This window comes from Amblyomma americanum, chromosome 8 (assembly GCF_052857255.1).
Source record: "Amblyomma americanum isolate KBUSLIRL-KWMA chromosome 8, ASM5285725v1, whole genome shotgun sequence".
NCBI lineage: Eukaryota > Metazoa > Arthropoda > Arachnida > Ixodida > Ixodidae > Amblyomma > Amblyomma americanum.
In genome coordinates, this window is record NC_135504.1 from 4,978,871 (window position 1) to 5,003,082 (window position 24,212).

Below are 24,212 nucleotides of genomic sequence, written 5' to 3' on the forward strand. Positions count from 1 at the left end.
GTGAGAGTTATGGAGCGAAAGCTTTACTGGCCTAGTCAGGCCAAGGTCATCGACGCCACAATTTGACCTTCAAGTGGAGCCAGAAGAATGAACAGCTGCTTTCGCATGTCTACTCGGTTCGACTATGTAAAATCTATGCCAATTTTTCCTGGCACCTGATTACTGCATTAGTATCGGTTTTGTTTTTTGACGACCGTTGAGGAATCTGCGTATATGCAGGCTTCTCTTACCAACACTGTTTCTTTATAGCTTCCATAGCATCACGGGTGGCGTAAAGCTAAATTACTAGAGCGGTCGGATGGTATGAGATGTACTCGCTTTGTTTGCATGCCTCAGTGATTACCATGCTAGTAGAGGCCGCTTTACAGCTCTTATCTATAACAGGTGAATTTGTATAAGCTACATACGTTCATGAGCATATAGGACCCACCAAAGATCCAGTTACGAGCTACCCTTTATAACGAAGTTAAAAAGGATCTGACAACTCAAACTTTGGTGGCTGCTGCTCATTTGAAAGTAAATGTTAGCTGGTTCAACAAAACGTAGTTGACTACTATGGTTTCTCCGTGGACTTTAAGGCAAGAGGGTAGGTTCGAAAGGTACAAAAACATTTTTTTTACTAGTGTTGAATTTCAATACATTTATTAAAATTAATTTGTAATCTACACGACTTCCCACGTTTTTCTAGAGTCATTAGCGCATCTTTTTTTCAAGCGAAAATGTGATCGGGGACACCAATCTCATGTAGGAAGTAAAACTACGAACTATTCTCAGCTCAGTTCATGAAAGCAATCATAGAATGTAGGGAAGGTATGCGGTATGTATATTTTTAACACTGCGGCATTTCAAGCAGCACTCTTTTCGCTGTGCGAGGCAGGCGGTATAAATTATGCTGCGCCGTTATTTCAATTTTTTAAAATTTTATTATTGTTGAGAAGTTGTGCGTAAGCTGTGCGTAAGATGTGCGTAAGCTGTTCGTGCATCGTTGTTTTACATGCTCGGCACTGACAGTTGCCCCTGTCAAGGGCTTTGTTGGAAAGACCCCGACACACCTGCGTGCGAGAGCAATATAATGTATAATCATTTGTGTGTATATGCATGCTAAGAACAGTCTTTTAAACCATGTGCCCAGTACTCTGTCGAATAGCTCAAGAAGAGCTTCGAAAGGCTACCTTCGAAAGCGAATCGAAGTTTCAAAGGAGTATAGCTAATGAGTTTGGACTCTAAGCAATGTATCCCTTAGAGTGCGTGTCCCTGAAGCACCGCCTTAGACGGAGCTGCCACATTCAATGCTGTCAGTATATTGAGTTTAGGGCCTGAAGGCGTTTAATGAGTCAAGCGGAGTGCTTTGTCGTGATCTGGCATGATTGCATGACATAGATCGTCGTCGAAGTACCTCAATGGGTGGGTAGCAGAAAAATATTTTTTAGGAGACGAATTTTTCTTGTAACTTCTCCCAAGTTTTTTATCAGGTGATTTTACTCGCATAGCACGCTTTTCAGGAATTTCTCAAATTTTGTAGTATGCAAACCCTAAACAGCTATAAGCAGAATCGAACTGCTCTTAATGAATGAGTCGTGTTCCATGGTAACTGGAGATAAAGTGTCGTCTACAAAAATTCAATAAAAACAAAACTTGGTCTCTTGTTCATGTAAAAAAACCTATTTCTGGCGTGTATTCTTGTTTTTAAAAAGTAAAAGCTGCCCGTGTGAAATTTGTAAGAACTATTTGTGAAGTACAAAAATAACTCATAAGCTTCCTATGATAGTCTGAAAAATGTGTCAGTGTTAGAGCTCTTTAAAGGCAGCCAGATCTGTGGCGCGTGTATCCATATGTACATTTTCAGCGCTTCGCCTGCTGATGAAGGTTTTAATGCTTGAATGACATGCGCAGGTCCTTCAAGTTTAGTCAATATTTGGAAATTTTTCTTCTCAGTTCTCCTTTGTTTTATTTTAGCATCTCTTAATAATTGTGCTGGCTGCAGCTTGGTGCCTCAGCAAAGTGGCTGAGCATTATCTTATTGAGTGGGCGTGATCATCTCCTGAAAAATAAGAAATAGCACACTTTCATCCAGTGTGCCTAAAAGACGTTTATAGTGTTTTTTTAGTTACTGCACAATGCGTCATGTGCATGGAACTTAAATTTTGGCATGGAGTACTTCAACCCCTAATCAAAAACTTTCATTTTGGTGTACAAGAAAGGCCACTCAGACAGCAGATATTACTGAAAGATAAAAAAATTATTCCCGCCAAAGAAAAAGTAAAACATTAAATGGATGTAAAATCATTTAACAGAGGTTACATCGAAAAATTCGCTGTATATACGTCAAAATAAATTATACTTAGCATCATGTAAAATATCTTTGAGGTATGTAGTTAATATTTCCTCTCAGCATGGCAAGCACTCCACTGGGAGGGGATAATTTATATGCTACATTCTGACTGAGTACACCAATCCTGATCAGAAAGTGCGCTGGTGGACCACTCACCTATTATGGTCTCTGCGCATTTTTTCTTTTTTTTCTAACTGTACAGTACCTGCTCACGTGCTGAATGCGCAGCATACTCTCACCGTAGTACTTTTTGTGATGCAGAAGATCCGTTCTATTCGTACCGGTAAATAGTCTTCCTCGCCGGGAGCCTGCAATGACAGGGGCATAGTTATTAGTCAGAGATCAGCAGCATCCAGTTAAGGGATGTTTTTGTATGCTGCGACCATATTTACAATCTTGCGTTCATGGTATTCTACGACCGACTTGATCGCAAGTGTCATTTGTTGGTATTATAATTTTCCCTTGTACAAGATAACAACCTTATTTCCAGCGAGGCAGGCGTATGCGGCCGGGGGAGAAAGTAGACTGGACGCCTCCTTCTGGACCCGTACCACAGGTAGTCATCGCCATCCAGCATATTCTGTTAATACACCTCATAACAGTAAAATATGCAAGCACGAGGCTACTGCTTCAGAAACTTTCCATTATCATGTTATGCCGAGCCGGGAACAAGCACTTCACAGAAGTCTGCTAGCGCTAGTAGCCTGTTCTTTACACCAACAATTTGTGATATGAAGCTGTAAAATTGCGTGGTTTGTGCGGTTTGTAGAGTAGGTCACATACTTGTCTAGAGCCCTCGAGGGGCATGCTTTGTTGTGAATTTGTGATGATCGCTGCTGCCTGGCGGCCCACATGCCAACTTGAGGAAAGTCCAACAGGTATGGCGTGACTGTCGTTTTTTCGGCTCCCAACAAGCTGGGAAAGTTGTGCCCCCGAATCGCCAGCTCTAGGAAGCGGGGTTGCGAGATAAAGCACGACACTCCGTTTATCAAGTGTTCCGTAGGTGTGGTCTACGCTATCCCCTTAACATGTGGGAAGTTTTACGTTGGCCAAACTGGCCGCTGCATCAATGAGCGCTTGGGGGACCATGCCCGAAATTTGTCAGACTTAAAAGACAAGTACGCACATTTGGTTGCGCACGTAATGAGCTGCGACGGGTGCGAGGCGATTTTGAATGAGACCAAGATTCTTGGCAAGAGCACAGATAAGACGGCGCGTGTAAGTCTGGAGGCTTTCTACATCAAGAAATATGGCTGTAGGTGCATCAGTACCCCTCCTTTATCTCTTTTTGATTCAGAGTATCAATTTTTAGATTCAGTTATCATGTTTTTTTTTCTTGTATGATTTTTTGGCTGCCTGCCTGTTTTTTGCGAAGCGATGTTCCCGTTGTTCACCTTCTCCTCCTTGTTACCCTTCTCTCCCCTTGAAGCTTCACCGTATATAAACTGCATCCTGCTTCAATAAAAAGCCAGTTGTGAGTTAGCGCTTGTGTCTCGTCTGTTTTGTCTTTGTGGTTGCATGTTTTTGCGCTAGGTTTTCTCTAAACAAGTATGCACCAACTAGCCCAAAAAGAGGTGTTAATGCAGCTTTGAAAGATGAGGAATTAACAACGATTTATGGGAATGCGCACGCATGATAAGGCCAGGCTTCGAGCTCCAGGCCATTCGTAAAAGACGTAAGTGTACTCCCCATTGAGCAGTTCAGGGTCTCTAGACCGATGTGATGACGACTGTGAGCACCTTTTTTTAGCTCCTGTGATATATTATTAAGGGTAAAATCTATTTTATTTTTCCCCAATAATAAATTCGAAAATTTCTCGAGTGTTATGAAATAGCCTGCAATATCGCCACTCAGTGAAGCTAGAATGTCCTAGATTTTGAAATAAAGGGTGAACGCAGGTGACCATTTACTTTGAAGGTTCCACTGAATCATGTTCCTGCTATGAAGAATAATATCGAAAGGAAATCATTGAATTCCCCTTTGCTCAGCTGACTTTTTAATAACGAGTATATATTTCGATGTACCTTCCTATATTTGAATCTATTTTATCGCCTCGCCTCTCTGGTTTTTGCGGGTACCATTCTCCTTCCATCCTTGATCGCCGCTGCTTGCTTCCTTTTTTCATCCGGGTAAATCTGCAATTTATGTTCATCGTTCTGTTCCCCATACACCGATCGACCTTTCACGGTGCTGCAACACTCACCAAGAGGTAGTTGGCCCTCTCTTAAAACCTACATATACACTATTATCACTTGTATCTTTCTATGGTCGTCCGGGAGTAGCATCCCCCCACCTAGGTTGGATTTGTTTCCTCCGGAATAACTACTCATGCTCCGATATTTTAGTCGGCTGAGACCTCAACGGTGCTCACACTTCGTGGAGCTACCCTTTGGGTTACTCCCGGGGTGCTCACATTCAAGGAACCTTTTTATACTACTTATTTGAACCACTAAATTAACCGCAAACCTCAACGCGCCCACTGGGTGGTCCAGGCTCACCTGGTTTGTCTTGATGGTTAGGCCCCGGCAACCCTAGATGTACTGTGGAACCAGATACTTGGGGCAGTGATCACAGCCCTATCTTAATCTCGATCACACCTTCGCGTCTCCGGAATAATTGTTATTAGGCCGGTACACCAGCGAAAGGTCTAAAGAAAAAACTAGCCAACGGACAGGATGTGGTTTACACGGACGCGGCGGAATACGAAGGCAGAATGAGTTTCGTAGCCCTAGCAACCAGGGAGGGCGGAGACCTAGTCTCGTGCTGCAGCATCCGGCAGAGGGACACTACAGTGGCTGAGGAGGTAGCCATTGCGCTGGCCCTAACTCAACCTAATGTCAGGGTGATTATAAAAATTCCAAATCGGCTATCCGCAACTACGACGCTGGCAGGGTATCTGCCGAAGCACTCAATATTCTGACTGCCGGCCCGACTCCGGCAGAGCTAATTAACCTAGTCTGGACTCCGGCCCACGGTGTACGCCAGGACGGAGTCCTGGGGTACACCGTGGTTGGAGGTAAAGCGACCAAAAGCTTCCCACGGACACGTACACTGAAGGTTCTGTTTGCTAAAAAAATGAGTGTATTGGGAGGACAAACCAATGCAGATGACCGCGATTTTGAAGGGTGCCAATAATTGCAGAGTGAAGGACGTTGTCATATGCCTTTGTGATGTCAGTAGTGATCACCGTACGAACAAGATGGCTGTAGGGGGAATGGTTAAGAACGTCAGCAGTCAGAACAGCAAGACCGTCTTTCAGTCCAATTTGAGGGCGGAACCCAATTTGTGATTCCGGATAACATCATTCGATTCCAGTCAAAATGACAAGCGAGCTGCTACAATGTGTTCATAAAGCCTGCAGATAGTAGGCGTAAGTGAAATAGGGCGCAGGGCCGAAACAAAAACTAGCGGCTGACCTGATTTGGGTATTGCTACAACGATAGATTGTTTCCACTCTGCAGGAATAACTCCAGAATGCCACACCTGATTGAATGTAAAAACCGGGACTGTAAAGCAGGTCCTTTCAAATTGCGAAACAAGTTAGGTACGCCGTCCTGTCCGGGAGCAGTGCTTGTTTTTGAGGCGATCTATGGAGGCCAGCAATTCTGTCATGTTAAAATCTGTAGTAACCTCATCAGGGGGCTCAAAAATCAATACTATGGAAGAAGGCGTAGGAACGCAGTCATACGGCAAGCTAATGCTTTTTTGGTGCGGCGTGTTAAGTTAAATCATAAGATGACTTTAGCAACAGCTGCTGCTGCTTGCTGGAGAGTTGAAAGATGGGATAGAAAGACAGGATAGTAAAGACGCGCTAAAGACAAGGCCGATCCCGAAGGTAGTGCAATAACGGGCCAACCTGTGGCGGGAGTGAAGCATCCTTCAAACTCTCCGCCACATTTCCTAAAAATATAGTCCAACTTGAACCCGCAACTGATACTCTACGGGTCCGGACAAGCTATCGGAAGTGTAGGTGAAATCCCAACGATGTCGTCACTGGTGGACCTCAATGCGGTAGCAGTATTCCAGAATACACTCATCAAAATCTTTAGCAGCCTTCATCGTACTGCATTCTGAGTGGTGTCTTAGCATTTCTCTTTTGCATATAGCTTAAATGTTTTAGTCAAGTCGGAGGCTAGCTAGCGACAGTGGTTAAGACCAATGACATCTGTACCTTCAGTTGCATGCTTTAAGGCGCGGTTGAGGTGTCCACCGATATGTCGATCTGAGAGCTACGCTGTCCTTTCCTTTCCTGCCAGTCGCTTCATGAACGCCGATCAGGAAGGATGCCGCCTAAACACTCTCCTGTGTCTCCAGAAACGAAGCGTGCGCGCGCTAATGAACAGCGACACAAGCATCAACTCCTTGCCAAAAATTTCGCCTCACCGCACTTTAGGTTAAAAAAGTGCCCTCTCATGATGACATAAATTCGGCCACCGCTGCCGGGATCAAACCCGCGTCCTTCGTGCCAGCGGACGAGCACCATAACCACTGAACCACCGCGGAAGCTCAAATTCAAGCTCGACTTAGCAATAAGCACATAACGTGCAAAAGCATGTTGCTAATTAAAGGCATTTGTCAGTAAAAGTTCCGCACAGTTCTGCATAACGGTGATGAACGGAAGTTTCAGGATCATCTCGCTTAAGTACATGCGCAGCGTTTCGATAGCCAGAGCTCTGATTATGGAGAAGGCACTTGCTACTCAATACCGATGAATGAGCTACCTAGGAGCCAGCTGTATAGGGGCTCACGTGTTATATGGAGGGTTAGGTGGCATTAACACGGATGACTGTTTTTATAGATATGTGCTCTGTGTTTTTAACATCCGAGGCGGCACATGGCCTACGGCGGACGCTGCTTTGAAAGATCGTCTGATGTTTATCAACATTCACTGACGTCCCACAGCGGGAAACTCTTTAGCGCTTGGCCTTCGTCGAAATACCGCAGCCAGGATTCGATCTCGTGATCTCGTGATAAATTCTTGATTGCTAAAACCACTGAAGCAACTTTGCGGGAAACGAAGAATGTTTCAACTTTATCAGAAAGTTGTTCAGGCCTGAGCGTTGATTACATTTCACGAGTGGCATTATCGCATCCTAAAGCGTTATTGTTGCTTAACTGCGGTCTGATCCGATATTTTATGTGCCGAATTCAGGTCGAGCTTCCAGTCAGTTATGGCGCGTGCTCCGCTCAGGTGTGAGAATATATGAAACACCATGGCCATGAGTGCAAATTTATTCGACCAAGTGTCTGGCACCCGTGCCACTCAGACCAATGCATTCACGCACATGCAGCAGAATAATCTATCTATAGCAGTCTTCCAGTGGAGTTGAACCTACGAGCGCAAGGCTAGAGCTTTTGCAATCCTAATCTCCGCATGTACTGAGGAGCCGACTGCACACGTCTGGAAGGCGAATACTAGAGCTGAGAGGTCCTGATTTACTGTAAGAAGTAAGGAGACGGAGCTGTTGAACGTTCCTGCTTGAATGTGATCTTTTATAGGTGAAAGCCAGTTATAACCGTTCTAACCTTTGCAGTTGAAGCGAATTGTTCAGGCTTTGTAGGCTTTGGTTGATTACAACAGCTGAAGCACACAGCAAAAATATGATTTTCACTAAATAAGAATTCTTTGCTAGGTTGTAACGAGCACTTACTTTCTCATGCACGATGAGGATCCTGATTTTGACTCCAGTGCTTTCTTTGCACCCAAGATTATTGGACAAACCACAATTCAGTTCTCAACCTGGAGTGAGAAACCTACCTAAACTTTCGTCTCATCAAAATTATATCCTACAGATATAATCATTTATAGCCTAATTCCATAGCCTCAGTACCTGTTGTGAACATGGGTAGAGCTCCTGCAACACGTTTTTCCAAAGTCATCATCAATGCGAATGTCAAAGCCGACCTATAAGCTCGCGCTATTTAGTTGCAGTTTCTGTTCAGAATTCAAGTCAGCACAGGGTGCAATGAAAACAGAAACAACACTTTTTTTGGCAGTAGACTGGTTTATGGCGCGAGTGTCTGCACTATCAGAGTTGCATATCTGGCGAGCACCTGTGTATTACAGTGGGATGCCAGGACGGCAACAACTCCTACCCCCACGGCTCTGTCAAAAACCTCACAAGCCCCTGTGTGCAGGTTCGTTGCGATAACGGGAATGTGTACAAAAAGAAGTGAGTATGTTTTTATGGACGAACGTTTTATTCCCAATTAAAAGCCAAGAGAAGCACCCAATGCGATAAAAATAGGTTTTGCTGGCTCCAACATCCTCGCACGTACAGATTAGTCAAAGCTGGGGCTTGTCTCAAGCGACGATGATCTAATTTTGTAAGAACAACCAGGATTCACTGGCTTTTTTTATTCAAAGCACCTATTGCGGCTCTTATAATTTCGAAATATTTGTTCCATAACCTCAGCCTCGTTCCCCCTATAGTTTCTCTGTACAATTCATTAGTGACCTCAAATTTACCACGACACCATTAAGGCTTCCGTTCTACAGGAATTCCGGCGTTGTCGTCGTCGGCGGCGTCGTAGGTGTTGTCAGACTCTTCGACGCCGGCGCTGCGAGCGAAAAATCCCCGGAGAACCAACCTAAATGGGCCACCTAGGTGACATGACTTCGTGGAGTCATCACAACCTGCCCACCGCATTATGAGCAAGCTGGCCATAGTTGAATTTGATAGCTAAATTATTGACTGGACGCAAGAGGTTGCTCGGGCAGCGCAACCTGGGTTACAGAATCCCCACCCCACCGCAGGTCAGTGACGCATTATTTAGCCACAGCATCACTGCGCCTGGAGTGGTATGAAGGCTCCTAAGGATCTGTGAATGTCAAGTATAGAATGACCAATTTCACATATATGGGAATTGGTCCCATCCACGCTTTTGCGTCATGCTGTTACGGCGGAGCTGAAGTCCGATTTTGCTTTTGTCTGGAGCCTGGTTGACCTTGAAAACCGAGCCTCCAACCGTAACTGAAACCGAAATGAAAACCCAAGCGCTGGTGTACCTAATTCGCCTTTTGCCTAAGCATGCTAAATCGCACATCATTTCTTTGCTGTTCATTATCGTGCAGGATGAAAATACCGTGCCAACGGGATGACTAGGCGTCCTTCTCTTGAAGCTATATAAATTTCTTTCACTTGGACAAAAAATAAAAACTTCATTAAAACGTGGTTAAGAAAAATTCCCAACTAGAAAATTCTGACCAAAGAATCACTAATACCCAGAGCAACGTCATCATTAAAAAATGCCAAAAAATAAACAAATAAATATAGCCGACTTTGATTTTGGAGAACTTCAATTTTGGTTGGATGGTGCACAGTACTGGAGACATGAAATATTAGCTTCTAGAAAGACAAGACAACGGAAGAATGACGCAGGACAAACGCTAACTTAGTCTGACTTTATTCGCAGAGAAGCTAACAAATATAATGAAATCCAAGGCATGCGCAGAAGCTAGACCGCACACAGTCAACAAGAGAGGTCAAGTCAACATATCTTGGTCTTAAAAAGGGTTACAGAGCACTGAAGAAGAATAGCTTGATGGGTCAGTTGGTGCATGATTGTGAGAAAAAACCAGCAGAAGAAGACATGTTCACAAGAGGGAGGAGTAGACAGGACAGCGCCCAGTTACGTAGGTATCACAAACACAATCTTTTCCTCCCTCTTATGTGGAAAGCTCCACGAGAGGAAAAAAACTATGTTAGTGATACCTCTGTAACACGTCTTTTGTGTTGGTTTTTTTCACTATCAAGCACCAACTTTATCAAGCTATGCTTCTTCAGTACTCTGTAACCCTTTTTAAGGCCAAGATGTGTTATACAGACCTCTTTTTTTATTGTGCGTGGTCTAGCTTCTGTGGATGCCTTGGTTTTGCTTATATTTGTTAGCTTCTGAGCGAATAAAGTTAGACGAAGTTAGCGCTAGTCTTGCGTCGTTCTTCCCGTATGTTTGTCTTTGTAGGCACAATTGTTTACTCTCTCAAGCCTACTTTGCGTTCATAATTAAACAAGAAAACCTAACCCTTCTTTATTCCGGAGAGAGTGCTGTAAATGTGGGCTTTACAGCATTGGTAATTACTACCTTCACAAGAAAGATAAGCTAAGGTCAGTGGAAGAGCTTGTATGATAGTGTTATGCAAACACCTTATTTGGATTTTTAACGCTTACCGGTTCTGTTTTTTTTAAAGGATAAACGAAAATATAAGCCAAGAGCAGGCCTCTAAATACAGCACACTTCTCGCTCACTCAAGTTTAAGCAAAAAACCGTCTTATATAAATCCTTCAGGAGCAATTAGCAAGAAGTCATGCTAAATGCGTTAATCGCAGAAAAGAATCTTTGTTAAGCAAGCGTGGAACCATGCGTGCTCTGAAATTTGTCTTTTCTATCCTTTCTGCCTAGTTGTTCGGACATAGAGGCTGGGCATGAACGACCACATAAAAGACAAGATGCAGAACAGTATCCTAATTGCTGTTATTGAAAGATATCTCAGAAAACACAGCCGGCGGAGCAACTTGGAACCAAGGACCACATTCGATGACCACTCGCTACAGCTGCTAATATTGATAGAAGGAAGCTGAACGTGCTGCGAAAGTGGAAATAAAATTCAGCTAATAGCGGTAACCTCTCTCTACAAATATTTCTGTAAACATCAGATATAACTAGAAACAAATAAATAGTAGAAAAACATGAAACCTTGAAGTGAAAAGGTAAAACTGTGGACGAGGAGTGTGTCTGGGTTATACATATCGGGTCAAGGAGGGTGCACGTGGCATGGAGTCTCATATGAAGGAATAAGCTTGATTGCTCTGTGGGATTTCGAGTGTAAGAGCGCTGTTAATGAGTTTTAAGTGAGAGGGAAGTACGGCGTCTGCTATGACGTTGCGGTGGGCCTTATTACCTGCACAAAAGAGCATTACTGACCTTGGGTATTATTTGCAGATATTTGCTATAAGCAACCTCTAAGCTGTGTACGTTTATCAATATAACAGTCTTTCTTTTGTACACTTGTGATACGTTCACACAGGGTCTTGACAATGCTGATAATATGGATATCGCGGAGGAGATCTGAAAGGAAAGAACTGCACAATGGATTACCTTTAGTTCTCGTGTCGGAACTAAGGAGGCCAGAAAACCTAGATGAAAAATTTAGCACAGGGTTAAAAAAACCTTTCGCTTGATAACAAGTTAGTGAAAAAAGAACTGAAGTGTAGTTTGTAGAAAACGTAGGCAACCCCACTGGAGTAATGCATGACTTGAAACGACATGAATTTTTTTATGCTGTAAAAGAGACGACATATAGAAAGATAAGACTGCAGGACGAGTGCAGCTAACAACGAGTTCATTCAGGGGTTGACACTTCGAAATATGACAGCTCGGCTTATGCGCGGCCGATACTACCACAGCATGCCTGGTAAACGTGGGTCATCACCATACCCTTCCACAAAGATTTCAATAAGCCTGACTCCCTTCTGTACAAAGCCACAGACGTATCACTGGCACACTTGTGACCATTTTTTTATCAGAAAGGCTCCAATATATTTCGCGCCTCGACGTTGCTGCCCCTGCCAAGAATGTTAATCTCAGTTAATCATGAACGGCACTCACATGTTGTACAATTATCAAATTAACGTTTTTTCCGTTTCCTAACGGTCTTCATGTAGCGTTCAGTTTGGCAGTGCAGGGCTTTCCACAAGTTAGTGGAATTTCATATACCGCTTCTTTCGCGCATTTAACATAACACTTGCCATACTTTTTTGTGCATTCACTTTGCTTTCTTTTCTTGTTTTCTGTGAGAAAGCAGAGCTGGCCATGCTTCACCGGTGGCGGAACCCCATAAGTACTCCGCACATATTGGCCCCCCTTTTTTACGTTGTGCGCTATCTTATGCATGTAAGGTACAACCACAAGCTTTGTACCTTCATTTGGGGCCCTTTTAAGCCTCTTTAATGCCAAAATATTGTCACGTGGTGGTGACGTTGAAGAACACAGTAGCAATACTGTGAAAGACAAAACTAAATTTTATTAGGCGAACGTGTGTCCACAAAACAGGCTACACTTACAGCACAACGGTAGCGGCGAGCACGGTCGGCGATCGTCGAAAATATGATCTGCGGGTCAAGCGCGTCGGCTGTTATATAGCAGTCGTCGAATGTTCCAGACTAATCGTTGGGACCCGCGTGCCTTCCACAAAGTTCTACACCATTCGCGTCAGGCGATGAAATCAGATAACATAAGGTTCGTCTACAACAGACAGCGAACAGAAGCATCGATGACTTGCCAGAAACTTTGGATAGATGCAGGCGCGTCCCGCGCTGTGCGATAACACTTGTTAGGGGGCGAAACGTAGTCGCCCGATAAAGATAAATGACACATGTCATTACCCCCCCCCCCCCCCTCTTGAAAAGCATCGACCCGATGCTGCAAACAAACGAAATAAAGAAAAGCACTCGTAGCAAAGAAAACAACAAAAACAAGGAAGTTCGTCAGCGTCCGTAAAAGGGTTTAAGGCGCACCACGTGGACCACTTCAGATCGAGCGCAGCGTTGCTGTGAATGCGAAATGCCGTCTGGCACGACCTCATAGTCCAGTGAGCGAATGCGTCGAATGACCTTGTAAGGTCCGAAATAGCGTCGCAATAGTTTCTCACCGAGTCCTCGTCGGTGTATCGGGGTCCATACCCAAACACGGTCGCCGGGCTGGTACTGGACGAAGCGTCGTCGCAGGTTGTAGTGTCGGCTGTCGGTACGCTGCTGGTTCTGGATCCGTAGGCGGGCGAGCTTTCGAGCTTCTGCGGCGCGCTGGAGATAGATAGCGACGTGAAGATTTTCCTCGTCAGTGACGTGCGGCAGCATGGCGTCGAGCGTCGTCGTCGGGTTCCTGCCGTAAACCAGCTTAAATGGCGTGATCTGTGTTGTTTCTTGCACCACCATGTTGTAAGCGAATGTTACGTACGGCAGGACCGCATCCCATGTCTTGTGCTCGACGTCAACGTACATTGCTAGCATGTCGGCGAGGGTCTTGTTCAGGCGCTCCGTGAGACCATTCGTCTGCGGATGGTAGGCAGTTGTCCTCCTGTGACTTGTCTGGCTGTATTGCAGAATGGCTTGCGTGAGCTCTGCTGTAAAAGCCGTTCCTCTGTCGGTGATGAGGACTTCTGGAGCACCATGTCGCAGCAGGATGTTCTCGACGAAAAATTTCGCCACTTCGGCTGCGCTGCCTTTCGGCAGAGCTTTAGTTTCAGCGAAGCGGGTGAGACAGTCCGTCGCCACGACGATCCACTTATTTCCGGAAGTTGATGTCGGAAACGGTCCCAACAAGTCCATTCCGATCTGCTGAAAAGGTCGGTAAGGAGGCTTGATCGGCTGTAGTAATCCCGCTGGCCTTGTCGGTAGTGTCTTGCATCGCTGACAGTCTCGGCATGTCTTGACGTAACGGGCGACATCGGCGGTTAGGTGCGGCCAGTAATATCTTTCTTGTATCCTTGATAGCGTCCGGGAGAATCCGAGGTGCCCAGCGGTCGGATCGTCATGTAGGGCGTGCAGTACTTCTGGACGCAGCGCCGACGGAACAAGAAGAAGATAGTTGGCGCGGACTGGTGAGAAGTTCTTCTTCACGAGTAGGTTGTTTTGAAGCGTGAACGAAGACAATCCACGCCTAAATGCCCTAGGGACAACGTCGGTGTGCCCTCCCAAATAATCGACTAGGGCTTTTAGCTCTGGGTCTCCTCGTTGCTGTTCGGCGAAGTCTTCCGCGTTAATTATTCCAAGGTAGGCGTCGTCATCCTCGTCATCTTGCGGCGGCGGGTCAATGGGGGCGCGTGATAGGCAATCGGCATCTGAGTGTTTTCGTCCGGACTTGTAGGTTACAGTGATGTCGTATTCTTGTAGTCTGAGGCTCCACCGTGCCAGCCGTCCTGAAAGGGTCCTTTAAGTTAGCTAGCCAACACAATGCCTGATGGTCGCTGACCACTTTGAATGGCCTGCCATATAGTTAAGGGCGAAATTTCGCTGTTGCCCAAACGATGGCGAGGCATTCCTTTTCGGTTGTAGAAAAATTGCCTTCCGCTTTTGATAATGACCGGCTAGCGTAAGCTATCACGTGTTCATGCCCATCTTTTCTCTGGACTAGGACGGCACCGAGGCCTAGGCTACTGGCGTCAGTGTGGATTTCGGTATCGGCGTGATCGTCGAAGTGCGCAAGTACGGGCGGCGACTGCATGCATCGTTTGAGTTCTTGAAATGCGGCGGCCTGCGGCGTTTCCCACTTGAACTCGACGTCACATTTAGTGAGCTGTGTCAACGGCTCAGCGATGCGTGAAAAGTATTTGACAAATCACCTGTAGTAGGCACACATGCCAAGAAATCTACGCACTGCCTTCTTGTCGATGGGCTGTGGGAAATGTGCGATGGCAGCTGTCTTCTGTGGGTCAGGGTGGACTCCAGACTTGCTGATGATGTGGCCTAGGAACAGAAGCTCATCGTAAGCGAAGCGGCACTTTTCTGGCTTCAGAGTGAGCCCTGATGACTTGATAGCCTCTAATACTGTGGCAAGTCGCCTAACGTGATCGTCGAAATTTGCGGCGAAGACAACGACGTCATCCAAGTAAACGAGACAGGTCTGCCACTTCAATCCTGCTAAAACCGTGTCCATCACGCGCTGGAACGTTTCGGGCGCCGAGCACAGTCCAAATGCCATAACCTTGAACTCGTAGAGGCCGTCTGGGGTGATGAAGGCGGTCTTTTCGCGATATTTTTCGTCGACTTCTATTTGCCAATCCACAGACTTGAGGTCCATCGACGAGAAGTATTTTGCGTTGCAGAGCCGATCCAATGCGTCGTCTATCCGTGGGAGGGGGTATACGTCCTTCTTCGTGATCTTGTTCAGACGACGATAATCGATGCAGAAACGTAGGGTTCCGTCCTTTTTCTTCACCAGGACAACAAGGGATGCCCACGGGCTTTTCGACGGCTGAATGATGTCGTCGCGCAGCATTTCGTCGACTTGTTCTCTTATCGCTTCACGTTCTCGCGGCGAAATTCGGTAAGGGCTCTGGCCGACTGGTCGAGCGCACTCCTCGGTGATTATGCGATGCTTGGCGACTGGTGTTTGTCGAATCCTCGATGACGTCGAAAAGCAGCCTTTGTATCGTCGGAGCAGACTTCTGAGCTGCTGTTGCTTAATCACGGAGAGACTTGGATTAATGTTGTAGTCTGGTTAGGGAACCATGGTTGTCGGGGTAGATGCGGCGGAATCCGAGAGGACAAACGCATTACTGGTTTCCAGAATTTTCTCGATGCATGCAATCGTCGTGCCCTTGTTGATGTGCTTGAACTCCTGGCTGAAGTTTGTCAGCAACACTTCAGTTTTCCCTCCATGCAGTCGAGCGATCCCTCTTGCGACGCAAATTTCACGGTCTAGCAGAAGACGTTGGTCGCCTTCGATGACACCTTCTACGTCAGCGGGTATTTCGGTGCCGACCGAAATAACAATGCTGGAGCGAGGCGGGATGCTCACTTGATCTTCGAGCACACTCAAGGCGTGGTGACTACGAGGGCTCTCCGGCGGTATCGCTTTATCTTCCGGGAGCGTTATTGACTTCGACTTCAGGTCGATGATTGCGCCGTGTTGGTTCAGGAAGTCCATACCGAGAATGACATCTCGTGAACACTGTTGGAGGATAACGAAGGTGGCAGAGTAAGTGCGGTCATGAATGGTTATTCTTGCCGTGCCGATTCCAGTCGGCGTGATGAGGTGTCCTCCAGCGGTCCGAATTTGAGGGCCTTCCCATGCGCTCTTAACTTTCTTCAACTGGGCGGCGATGTGTCCACTCATTACGGAGTAATCAGCCCCTGTGTCCACTAAGGCGGTAACTGCGTGGCCGTCGAGAAGCACGTCGAGGTCGGTGGTTCTTTGTCTGGCGTTGCAGTTAGGTATTGGCGCCGGATCACGGCTGCGTCGTGTTGAACTGAAGTTGGAACGTCGCGTCGTCAAGTCGCCTTTGGTCGGTGTATTCTTCGCTTCCTGACTTCGTCGGGACGGCGGCGTGTCGTTATGTCGTCGAGGTGGTCTCTGCGTCGTCTTCGTCGGCGGCGGAGGATCTTCGTCAGTTCGACGAACAGCAACCGCACCTCCATCGGTTGCTGCTTTTAGTTTTCCGGATATGGGCTCGCAGAGCGGTCCCGTGCTGGGCCAGTGTATGGATGGCGCTGCGGCGACAGGTAGCGGCCTGGTGACGGCGACCGGGATGGCCGTCGAGGGCTCTACTGAGTAGCGGCGAGGTAGTCGGCGATGTCACGAGGGCGCGGTGCGTCGACGGCGAACCCTCGAAATCCCAGGTCGCGGTATGGGCATAGGCGGTACACATGGCCGGCTTCCCCGAAGTGGTAGCAGAGCGGGCGGTGATCAGGAGCGCGCCAAATGTCGGTCTTCGTCGGGTAGGTGCGCTGGGCGACGGGAGGGCGTGTTGGCGGCGGCGGCGGTGGTCGACGGAATTGCGGCGTTACAGGGTCCTGGCGCGGTCGTGGAGCGGGACCTTGACGGCGGGCGACGGCGGCGTAGGTCATCGCCTCTGGCTGGGGCAATCGCTGGACTTCTTTGACAATTTCGGCGACTTAGGCCACTTGAGGTTGCGATGAAGGGAAGATCCTTTGAAGCTCCTCTCGTACGACTGCCCTGATGGTCTCGCGCAGGTCGTCGGTGGCCAGTGACTGAACTCCGGCGTAGTTTGTCCAGTTCGTGCGGTGGTTGTATTGTCGGTTCCGCTTTTCGAGTGTCTTCTCAATCCTGGTGGCCTCGCGAAGGAACTCTTCTACGGTCGTCGGTGGGCTTCGTGTCATTGCGCCGAAAAGTTCCTCCTTTACACCACGCATCAGCAGGCGGACTTTCTTCTCTTCGGACATTTCCGGGTCGGCGTGCCGGAACAGACGGCTCATTTCCTCAGTGAAGATTGCGATCGTCTCATTCGGCAGCTGCGCTCTGGTCTCCAGTAGAACTTGGGCTCGCTCTTTACGCAGGACGCTTTTGTAAATGTTTGCAGGAAGCTGCTTCGGAACAGGTCCCACGTCGTCAAGGTGGCTTCTCGATTCTCGAACCACGTCCTGGCGGCGTCCTCCAATGCGAAATAGACATGTCGCAGCTTGTCGTCGCTTGCCCAGCTGTTAAACGTAGCAACCCTCTCATACGTTTCCAGCCAGCTTTCCGGGTCCTCAAATGTGGAACCGCGGAACGTCGGTGGTTCCCTGGGCTGCTGCAGCACGATGGGGGACGCTGGGGCTGCCATTGGGGTTGCCTCGGCCACAATCTTATTGGTCTTCTTAGGTAGAAGTCCGTGCTCCGGGGGAAGCTGTTGAAGACGGCGGCTTGCTCGATTGTCCGGCACTGCGTTGGTATTCTCTTTGCGGTCCGGGCTTGGATCACGGCTTGTCGGGGGCGTCCGGTACATGAACAAAACAAAAAAGAAGCACCTCCACCAGATGTCACGTGGTGGTGACGTTGAAGAACACAGTAGCAATACTGTGAAAGACAAAACCAACTTTCATTGGGCGAACCTGTGCCCACAAAAGAGGCTACACTTACAGCACAACGGTATAAAGAGAATTTATTGGTACACCAGACCACATTTACATACGAACACTGGCAGTCACGAACAGTACATAATGTAATTTAAAAAGAAGCAAAATATGCGACAACGGGTCACCAATATGCACAGATACAAACAGAAACGGAACAGGCCAACAATCTATATACAATGAATACCATGGCGCGGCATGTTTCCAAATTAAACATACATCTCAGTACGCGATGGTTTAAAAGAGGGGAAGGTTGGGGTGGGGGGGGGGGGTAAAGGGAGGGGGGGAAGTTACCATGCGCGTACAACACTTGTTCCCAGATGTGTACATAACTGGGTAAGGGGATGATACCCGTTACCACGACCAACCCAGGGCAAACTCAGCGAGTATTGACTAGTATTGCATTATTGGGAGCACCACTTTGTTAGAATGTAAAGAAATAAAGTGGATCGACCAGCGCCGCAAGAACAGCGCTTCGCCGCCCACTGTTAGTTCTTCCTCTAGAAATTGCCACACAATGAGGCGCACCCTCCTCAAGAGCGGAAACATGGCGCGTTGCTGTCTTCCGCGCACTTCGGCCAAGCCTCGCTGCTTCCAAAGCGCGTAAAAAACCACTGCTATCACAAGGCGCTCAAAGGATGAGCGCCTTCGCGAGTTGCGCTGACGCGGGCGCACCCTAAACATCCTGTAGATCAGGAGCCACAAAGTACGCGCTACGATGCAGTCATCCAGGGCGTGCCGCTGTGTCTCAACAGCGCCGCAGTTGGTGCAGCGCGCGTTTGGCACGATGCCCCACCTTTCGAGACGCTCTCTCGTCGGCAGTGCTTGCCAACGGCGACGCCATTCGAAGTCTTGTACTTCTTCTGGCAACAGGCTCGATGCAAAGGCCTGCCGTTTTCTAGGAGAAGTTTTTTCTGCCTGATCAATACTGAAATCCAAAACAGCAACCGCCGCACTAACGCGTGCCACTGGTGTTTCGCGTATATCCGTGTCCGGGAACTGGCTTAGCCAGAACCGGAAAAAGTCAGTTGCCACTTTGTAAATGGGCATAGGTTGCTCTGCTTGAGGCCCCGTGTGTCGCTGCGTTAGGAACAGTTGACTCCCAGTACCCAACCAATACAGGACTAGTGATCGACCTCTGTACATTTGGGCCGCTAGTAGGTCGAGAACTGCTTTGGTGGCGAAAGCTCGCGCTGTTGCCTTCCAGGAGGGCAGGTTCAAACCTCCTCTATCGCGTTCCGCGGCCAACATTTGACGGGACACAGGGGCCGGCTTTCTGTTCCACAGGACTTGTCCTGCGAGCGAGTCAGCTTCCCTGCCACGCGACGCGGCAGTGGAGCAACACGCGCAACGAAGCAAGCGTACGCAGCTGCGCACGTACGGAAGAATAGTGCCTTGGCGTTCAAAGTTAGTTCTAGGTGTGCAATCGAATCTATGGCCCGTCGCGCTCGAGTGATAGCGTCGTCCCACGTTCTCGGTGACACACCTGCTGGCGTGAACACGATTCCTAAAACTCGCACACCATCGACGAACTGGATTCCACCGGGCAAGGGGTCCTGAAACGTGCCAAAGCTCAGGGCTTGGCTCTTTGTGGTGTTCAATTGCGCCCCTGAGAGGGCTGCATACTCGTTGAAAACTTGCCAGAAAGCAAGAAAACTGTCCGCATCTCGCAAGAAAAGCGAGATGTCGTCCGCATAAGCAGACACAGAAACTCTTTCCTGCCCCGGAAGGGGAAAACCTCGGATATCTGGGTGGTCTTCAACTGCACGGAGCAGAGGGTCCAGCGAGAGCACGAAGAGAGCGGGAGAGAGGGGACAACCTTGTCGAACTCCTCGCGTCACACAAATTTCCCTGCTCAACGCCCCGATTAAAACCAGCTGACTAGACAGCCCCGAATATAGAGCACCTACTAAGTTAGTAAATTTGTCCGGAAGGCCCAGACATGACAAGACTGTCAACAAGTAGTCATGCTCGACTCTATCGAAGCCTTTGCTTTGATCGAGGGAGATGAAACAACCGTTCAGTTTTTTTGCCTGAGCGTACGCAAAAAGGTCACGTCCGGAAGGCCCAGACATGACAATACTGTCAACAAGTAGTCATGCTCGACTCTATCGAAGCCTTTGCTTTGATCGAGGGAGATGAAACAACCGTTCAGTTTTTTTGCCTGAGCGTACGCAAAAAGGTCACGTGTGAGAGCCAGTGAAGTGAAGATTGATCTACCCAAGACTGACGAGCTCTGGAGAGGGCTGACCACATCGCCTAAGCACGGCTTCAAGCGGTCTGTTAAAACCGTAGCGCCAACTTTGTAGTCTGTGTTGATGAGCGTTATTCGTCTCCACGAACTTGGGTCTGAGAGAGGCTTATCTGGCTTGGGGATGAGAACCACGTGCCCCAATGAAAAGGACGACGGCTTCACACCCTCCAGAAGCACTGAATTCACTATGGCTGTCAAGTGCTCGCCGAGAATCTCGAAGAATGTCGAGTAGAACCCGGCAAGAATTCCGTCTGGGCCGGGAGCTGCGGACGCCCTCATACGAGCTAGCGCCGCTCGCACTTCTTCCATACTGGCTGGGCCGCAGAGCGCTGCTTCATTTATTTCCGGGCACGTGTATCGCCCACACAAGTCCCGAACCCTGCTCCTTAAACCCGCATTTCTGCTGGCGTGCTCAGAGGAGAATAACGAGGCGTAGTGGGCCGCGAACACTTGCTCAATATCTGAATGGGCACTGGAGTGCCGGCCGTCTGGCAAGATCACGCCTTCAATTCGTGAAAGTCCTTTGTTGTCGTGTTCCCCCTCTCGGGCGCGACGGAGTTCTTCTGTCGCTACTCGAGGGGACGTTGTTGGGATGGGCGAATTACTCGAGCTCCGAGCTAGGAGCCTGTAATATCGCACGCGCTGCGATTCAAGGTACTCGCTCATGAAGAGCGTCAGAGTGCCTCCGGCCTCAACGATGCGAATGCGCCGCATCAAGTCGTTAAGTTCGGCAGTTATTTTAACGCGCCTGGCTTTGCCTTCCCTTACTAGAATCTCACGCCAACAGGTTTTTAGTTCGTCCCACTCGTCCGGAGTCAGGTCTTCGACCTTTGGGAGGGTCTCTGCTAGTGCTTGGCGAATGGAGGCCAAACTAACTTCATCGTGCAGAAGCGCGAAGTCCATTCTCCACCTACTCTAGAGTAGGTCGGCCGACCTTCCGGGCGATGCGTTCACGCGTACTGACACAAATGCGTGGTCGCTGATGCCCTGGACGCCTGGCAGCGGGCTTACAGTCTCGCATGCGCGGAGAAGTGGTACGAGGGCAGGAGGGAGATAAACTCGATCAAGACGGCGAGCAGAGCGGCCTCGCTTCCACGTGGCCACAAATTCATTGTCATTAAGGGCAACCCACGCATCTGTCAGCTTAAAGCGTCTCACTAAACCCTCGAGTTCCCTGGCATTGTAGTTTGAGGAACCTTGGCCTGGGCCGCGTAGATCTCGCCAAGAGTCTAGTACACAATTAAAGTCGCCGATGAGCACACACTGCACGTTCTGGTCGATATAGGTACCAATTGTTTTTAAAAAATCATTCGTCAGACTGCGTCTGGCCGGCGCGTATACGTTAATGAAACGAGTTTTCTGATTGTACATGAATATATCAGTAATTATGGCGCGACCATCAAGACCGAAAGTGCAATGTGCGCTCATCCTGTAGGTGTTTGTAATAAAAACCACACCAACCCCACATGGTTGAGAGGTGGTCAACGAAAAAAAAGCGTCGACATGGAATCGCCTACGAAATGCTGACACATCTGCTGGGGTACGAAAATTGCATTCTTGCAAGAAAAGTAAATCTGCGCCTACTGAGCGAGCGAGGTGCATAACTTCTAGCTGCTTGGCTAGCGCTCGAAAACCTCTGACATTGAAGGTAATGAAATGAATCTCAGCCATATTTTGCCAAAGGAACAAAACCATTAACACTTGGGAAATAGTACAACCAACAAAAGAGCAGCGTTGACCGACTCACATGTCGTGAGGTGCGGCGGTGGTCGCAGAACGGGCGAAGGACCTGGGTGGCTCGACGATGCTGCCATAGTAGGTAAGCCCCTGTAGACGCTATAGCACAGGCTACGTGGTCGTGGTCCGCGAAGTGTCTTTCCCTGACTCTGCCGTAAAAGGCGTCCGTGGCACGCATGGTTCGTGTGGAGCGCAGGGCGCTCTGGTTCACGGTGAACACGCAACACATACCACTCACACCTGGGCTTGCCGCCACCAACAGTGCTTGCACCAACCGATGAACTTGTGGCGAAAACACATGCAGCAGGGACACATCGACACAGTCGTCTATGGCCCGCCGCGTGACACAGCACCGGCACCTTATCACGTCCATCGTCGAAGGCGCGTGTAATTTCCGCTGGTGTCGACGGGAGCAGGTCGCTATCGGTGCTGGCCGGATGCGCGGCGCTAATTCGGCCGCCGCGATAAGGGCGGGGCCGAGGAAGGTAGGGCGGCCGAGGCGGCCGGGGAAATTCTTCGGTGAAGCCATGGCCGCTAATCGTCGAAATCGGAGAAATCCATCTCCACTCCATCCTCTGCCGTCTTTTTTACTTTTTTCTTTTAGGCAGCGGTAACTGTCGCAGAGGGACCGCAGTCCAACGAGGAGCGCTGACGCTTCGGTTCATCGGGCTCTTGCCCCTTATGAGACAGGCAGGCGCTAGTCTTTCGGGGGCTCGTGCGTTGCGTCTTTGAGACACTGGTGCTTACCTGAGCCAGGGCTTCGGGGCTAGCGCTCTGGGGCTCATTGGTTACCCTAGGTATGTCCGCTACCTCTGGAGCCTCCAACTCGGACTCCGTAGCGCTCTGCTGTCTCTCAGATGGAGTTGGCCGCGCGTGCAACAAGGCAGCTTCCAGTTTTTCCAGGTCAGACAGGCCATCTGACGACGTAGAGTCCTTCGAACCCTCTTCGGTAGAAGTTTGGTCTGTCTCGTCAGTCAATGGAGTGCCAGGCGACCTGGGCTCTCCCGAGTCCTCAGCGAGGGTGGTTGTGGACCTGGTGTCGTCCACTTCGTCCCGGCGTGGAGCCGGGGTTGCCCCGAGCGGGACTTGCAGCGTACTCCTCGGAGCTGCGAGGGCGGCCGCGTAGGAAAGCGGCGCGATGCAGTCTGAAGTGACGTGATTCCCGCCACACCGTTTGCAGGCTGCTTGGCACGAGTCCGCCTCGTGACCGTACGCAGCACAGCGGCCGCAGCGCGGGGCGGTGCAGGCGGCACCGAGGTGACCTTCCACGCCGCAACGGGCGCACACCTTCCTCATTCCACGGTACTCCAACATAGCGCGGTGACCCGCGACGGTGATGAAATTCGGTGGCGCCCGCTGCACGTCGAGCTTCACAGACAAGCGCCGCTGCGAACGTGGCTCCTTGACTTGAGAACGGGTTCCGTGACTGCCCTGACCTTGCCAAAGGGGCTCAGGGCGGCTGCGAGCGCGTCGTCGCTCACGCTTGGTGGAAGTCGCCGGACCGTTACGAACACCACTGGCGCAGCAAGCTGAACGAGCGGCACTTTATGACCGGCCACGAGCAGAGAGCCCGCGGCCAACATTTTCGTGGCTTGCGCCATCGAACTGACAGCTGCCAGGAACTTAGTTCCGCCGAGGTGCTGCAAATACTGCAGCCCCCCGACACCGACGACCTCCTCGATGGCATCGATCAGGTCGTGCGCCGGCACGGGTACCGGTACGTTAGAGTTGAAGCATTGCGCCTTTGTGGGGCGTGCCGCAGGCGGCGGAAGGTCCATCTTCACCAAGCCCTGGACACCGCGGCAGCAGGACGGGCGCCGGGGCACGGGCAGCAGGGCCTCAGAAGGCGATGGGCAGCGTAACGGGCGGCCACACAGGGTTGTCGGCGATATAGAGAATTTATTGGTACACCAGACCACATTTACATAAGAACACTGGCAGTCACGAACAGTACATAATGTAATTTCAAAAAGAAGCAAAATATGCGCAAACGAGTCACCAATATGCACAGATACAAACAGAAACGGAACAGGCCAACAATCTATATACAATGAATACCATGGCGCGGCATGTTTCCAAATTAAACATACATCTCAGTACGCGATGGTTTTAAAAGAGGGGAAGGTTGGGGTGGGGGGGGGGCGGGTAAAGGGAGAGGGTTGTCGGCGATCGTCGGCGAGCAGGGTCTGCGATCGTCGAAAATCTGATCTGCGGGTCAAGCGCGTCGGCTGTTATAAGCAGTCGTCGAATGTTCCAGACTAATCGTTGGGACCCGCGTGCCTTCCACAAAGTTCTACACCATTCGCGTCGGGCGATG

The 24,212-nt window shown here is 49.2% G+C and overlaps 1 protein-coding gene across 2 annotated transcripts; it reads right to left on the reverse strand.

The window, feature by feature from the left end:
• Nucleotides 1-1,969: 1,969 nt before the first annotated feature.
• Nucleotides 1,970-22,277, reverse strand: LOC144099985 (uncharacterized). Of its 2 annotated transcripts, XR_013307484.1 has the most exons (3): nucleotides 21,906-22,277; nucleotides 2,489-2,640; nucleotides 1,970-2,041 (listed from the first exon to the last, which is right to left on the reverse strand). XR_013307484.1 is itself a non-coding variant. In XM_077633036.1 (2 exons), the coding sequence occupies exons 1-2, from the start codon at nucleotides 22,266-22,268 to the stop codon at nucleotides 2,542-2,544; spliced, it is 462 nt and encodes a 153-aa protein (XP_077489162.1). In that variant the 5' UTR covers nucleotides 22,269-22,277; the 3' UTR covers nucleotides 2,410-2,541. The 2 variants fall into 2 exon arrangements, 1 of the variants encoding a protein (XP_077489162.1); XM_077633036.1 differs by lacking the exon at nucleotides 1,970-2,041 and having other exon boundaries at nucleotides 2,410-2,640.
• Nucleotides 22,278-24,212: the final 1,935 nt, after the last annotated feature.

Bases quoted from the DNA above. Each gene is read 5' to 3' on its own strand.
- LOC144099985 (XM_077633036.1), bottom strand. From the start codon at position 22,268: ATGGACGTGATAAGGTGCCGGTGCTGTGTCACGCGGCGGGCCATAGAC. The intron at 2,641-21,905 runs GTGAGTCGGTCA...CTGTCATTGCAG, and splicing joins ACCGCCGCACCTCACGACAT to GCTCCCGGCGAGGAAGACTA.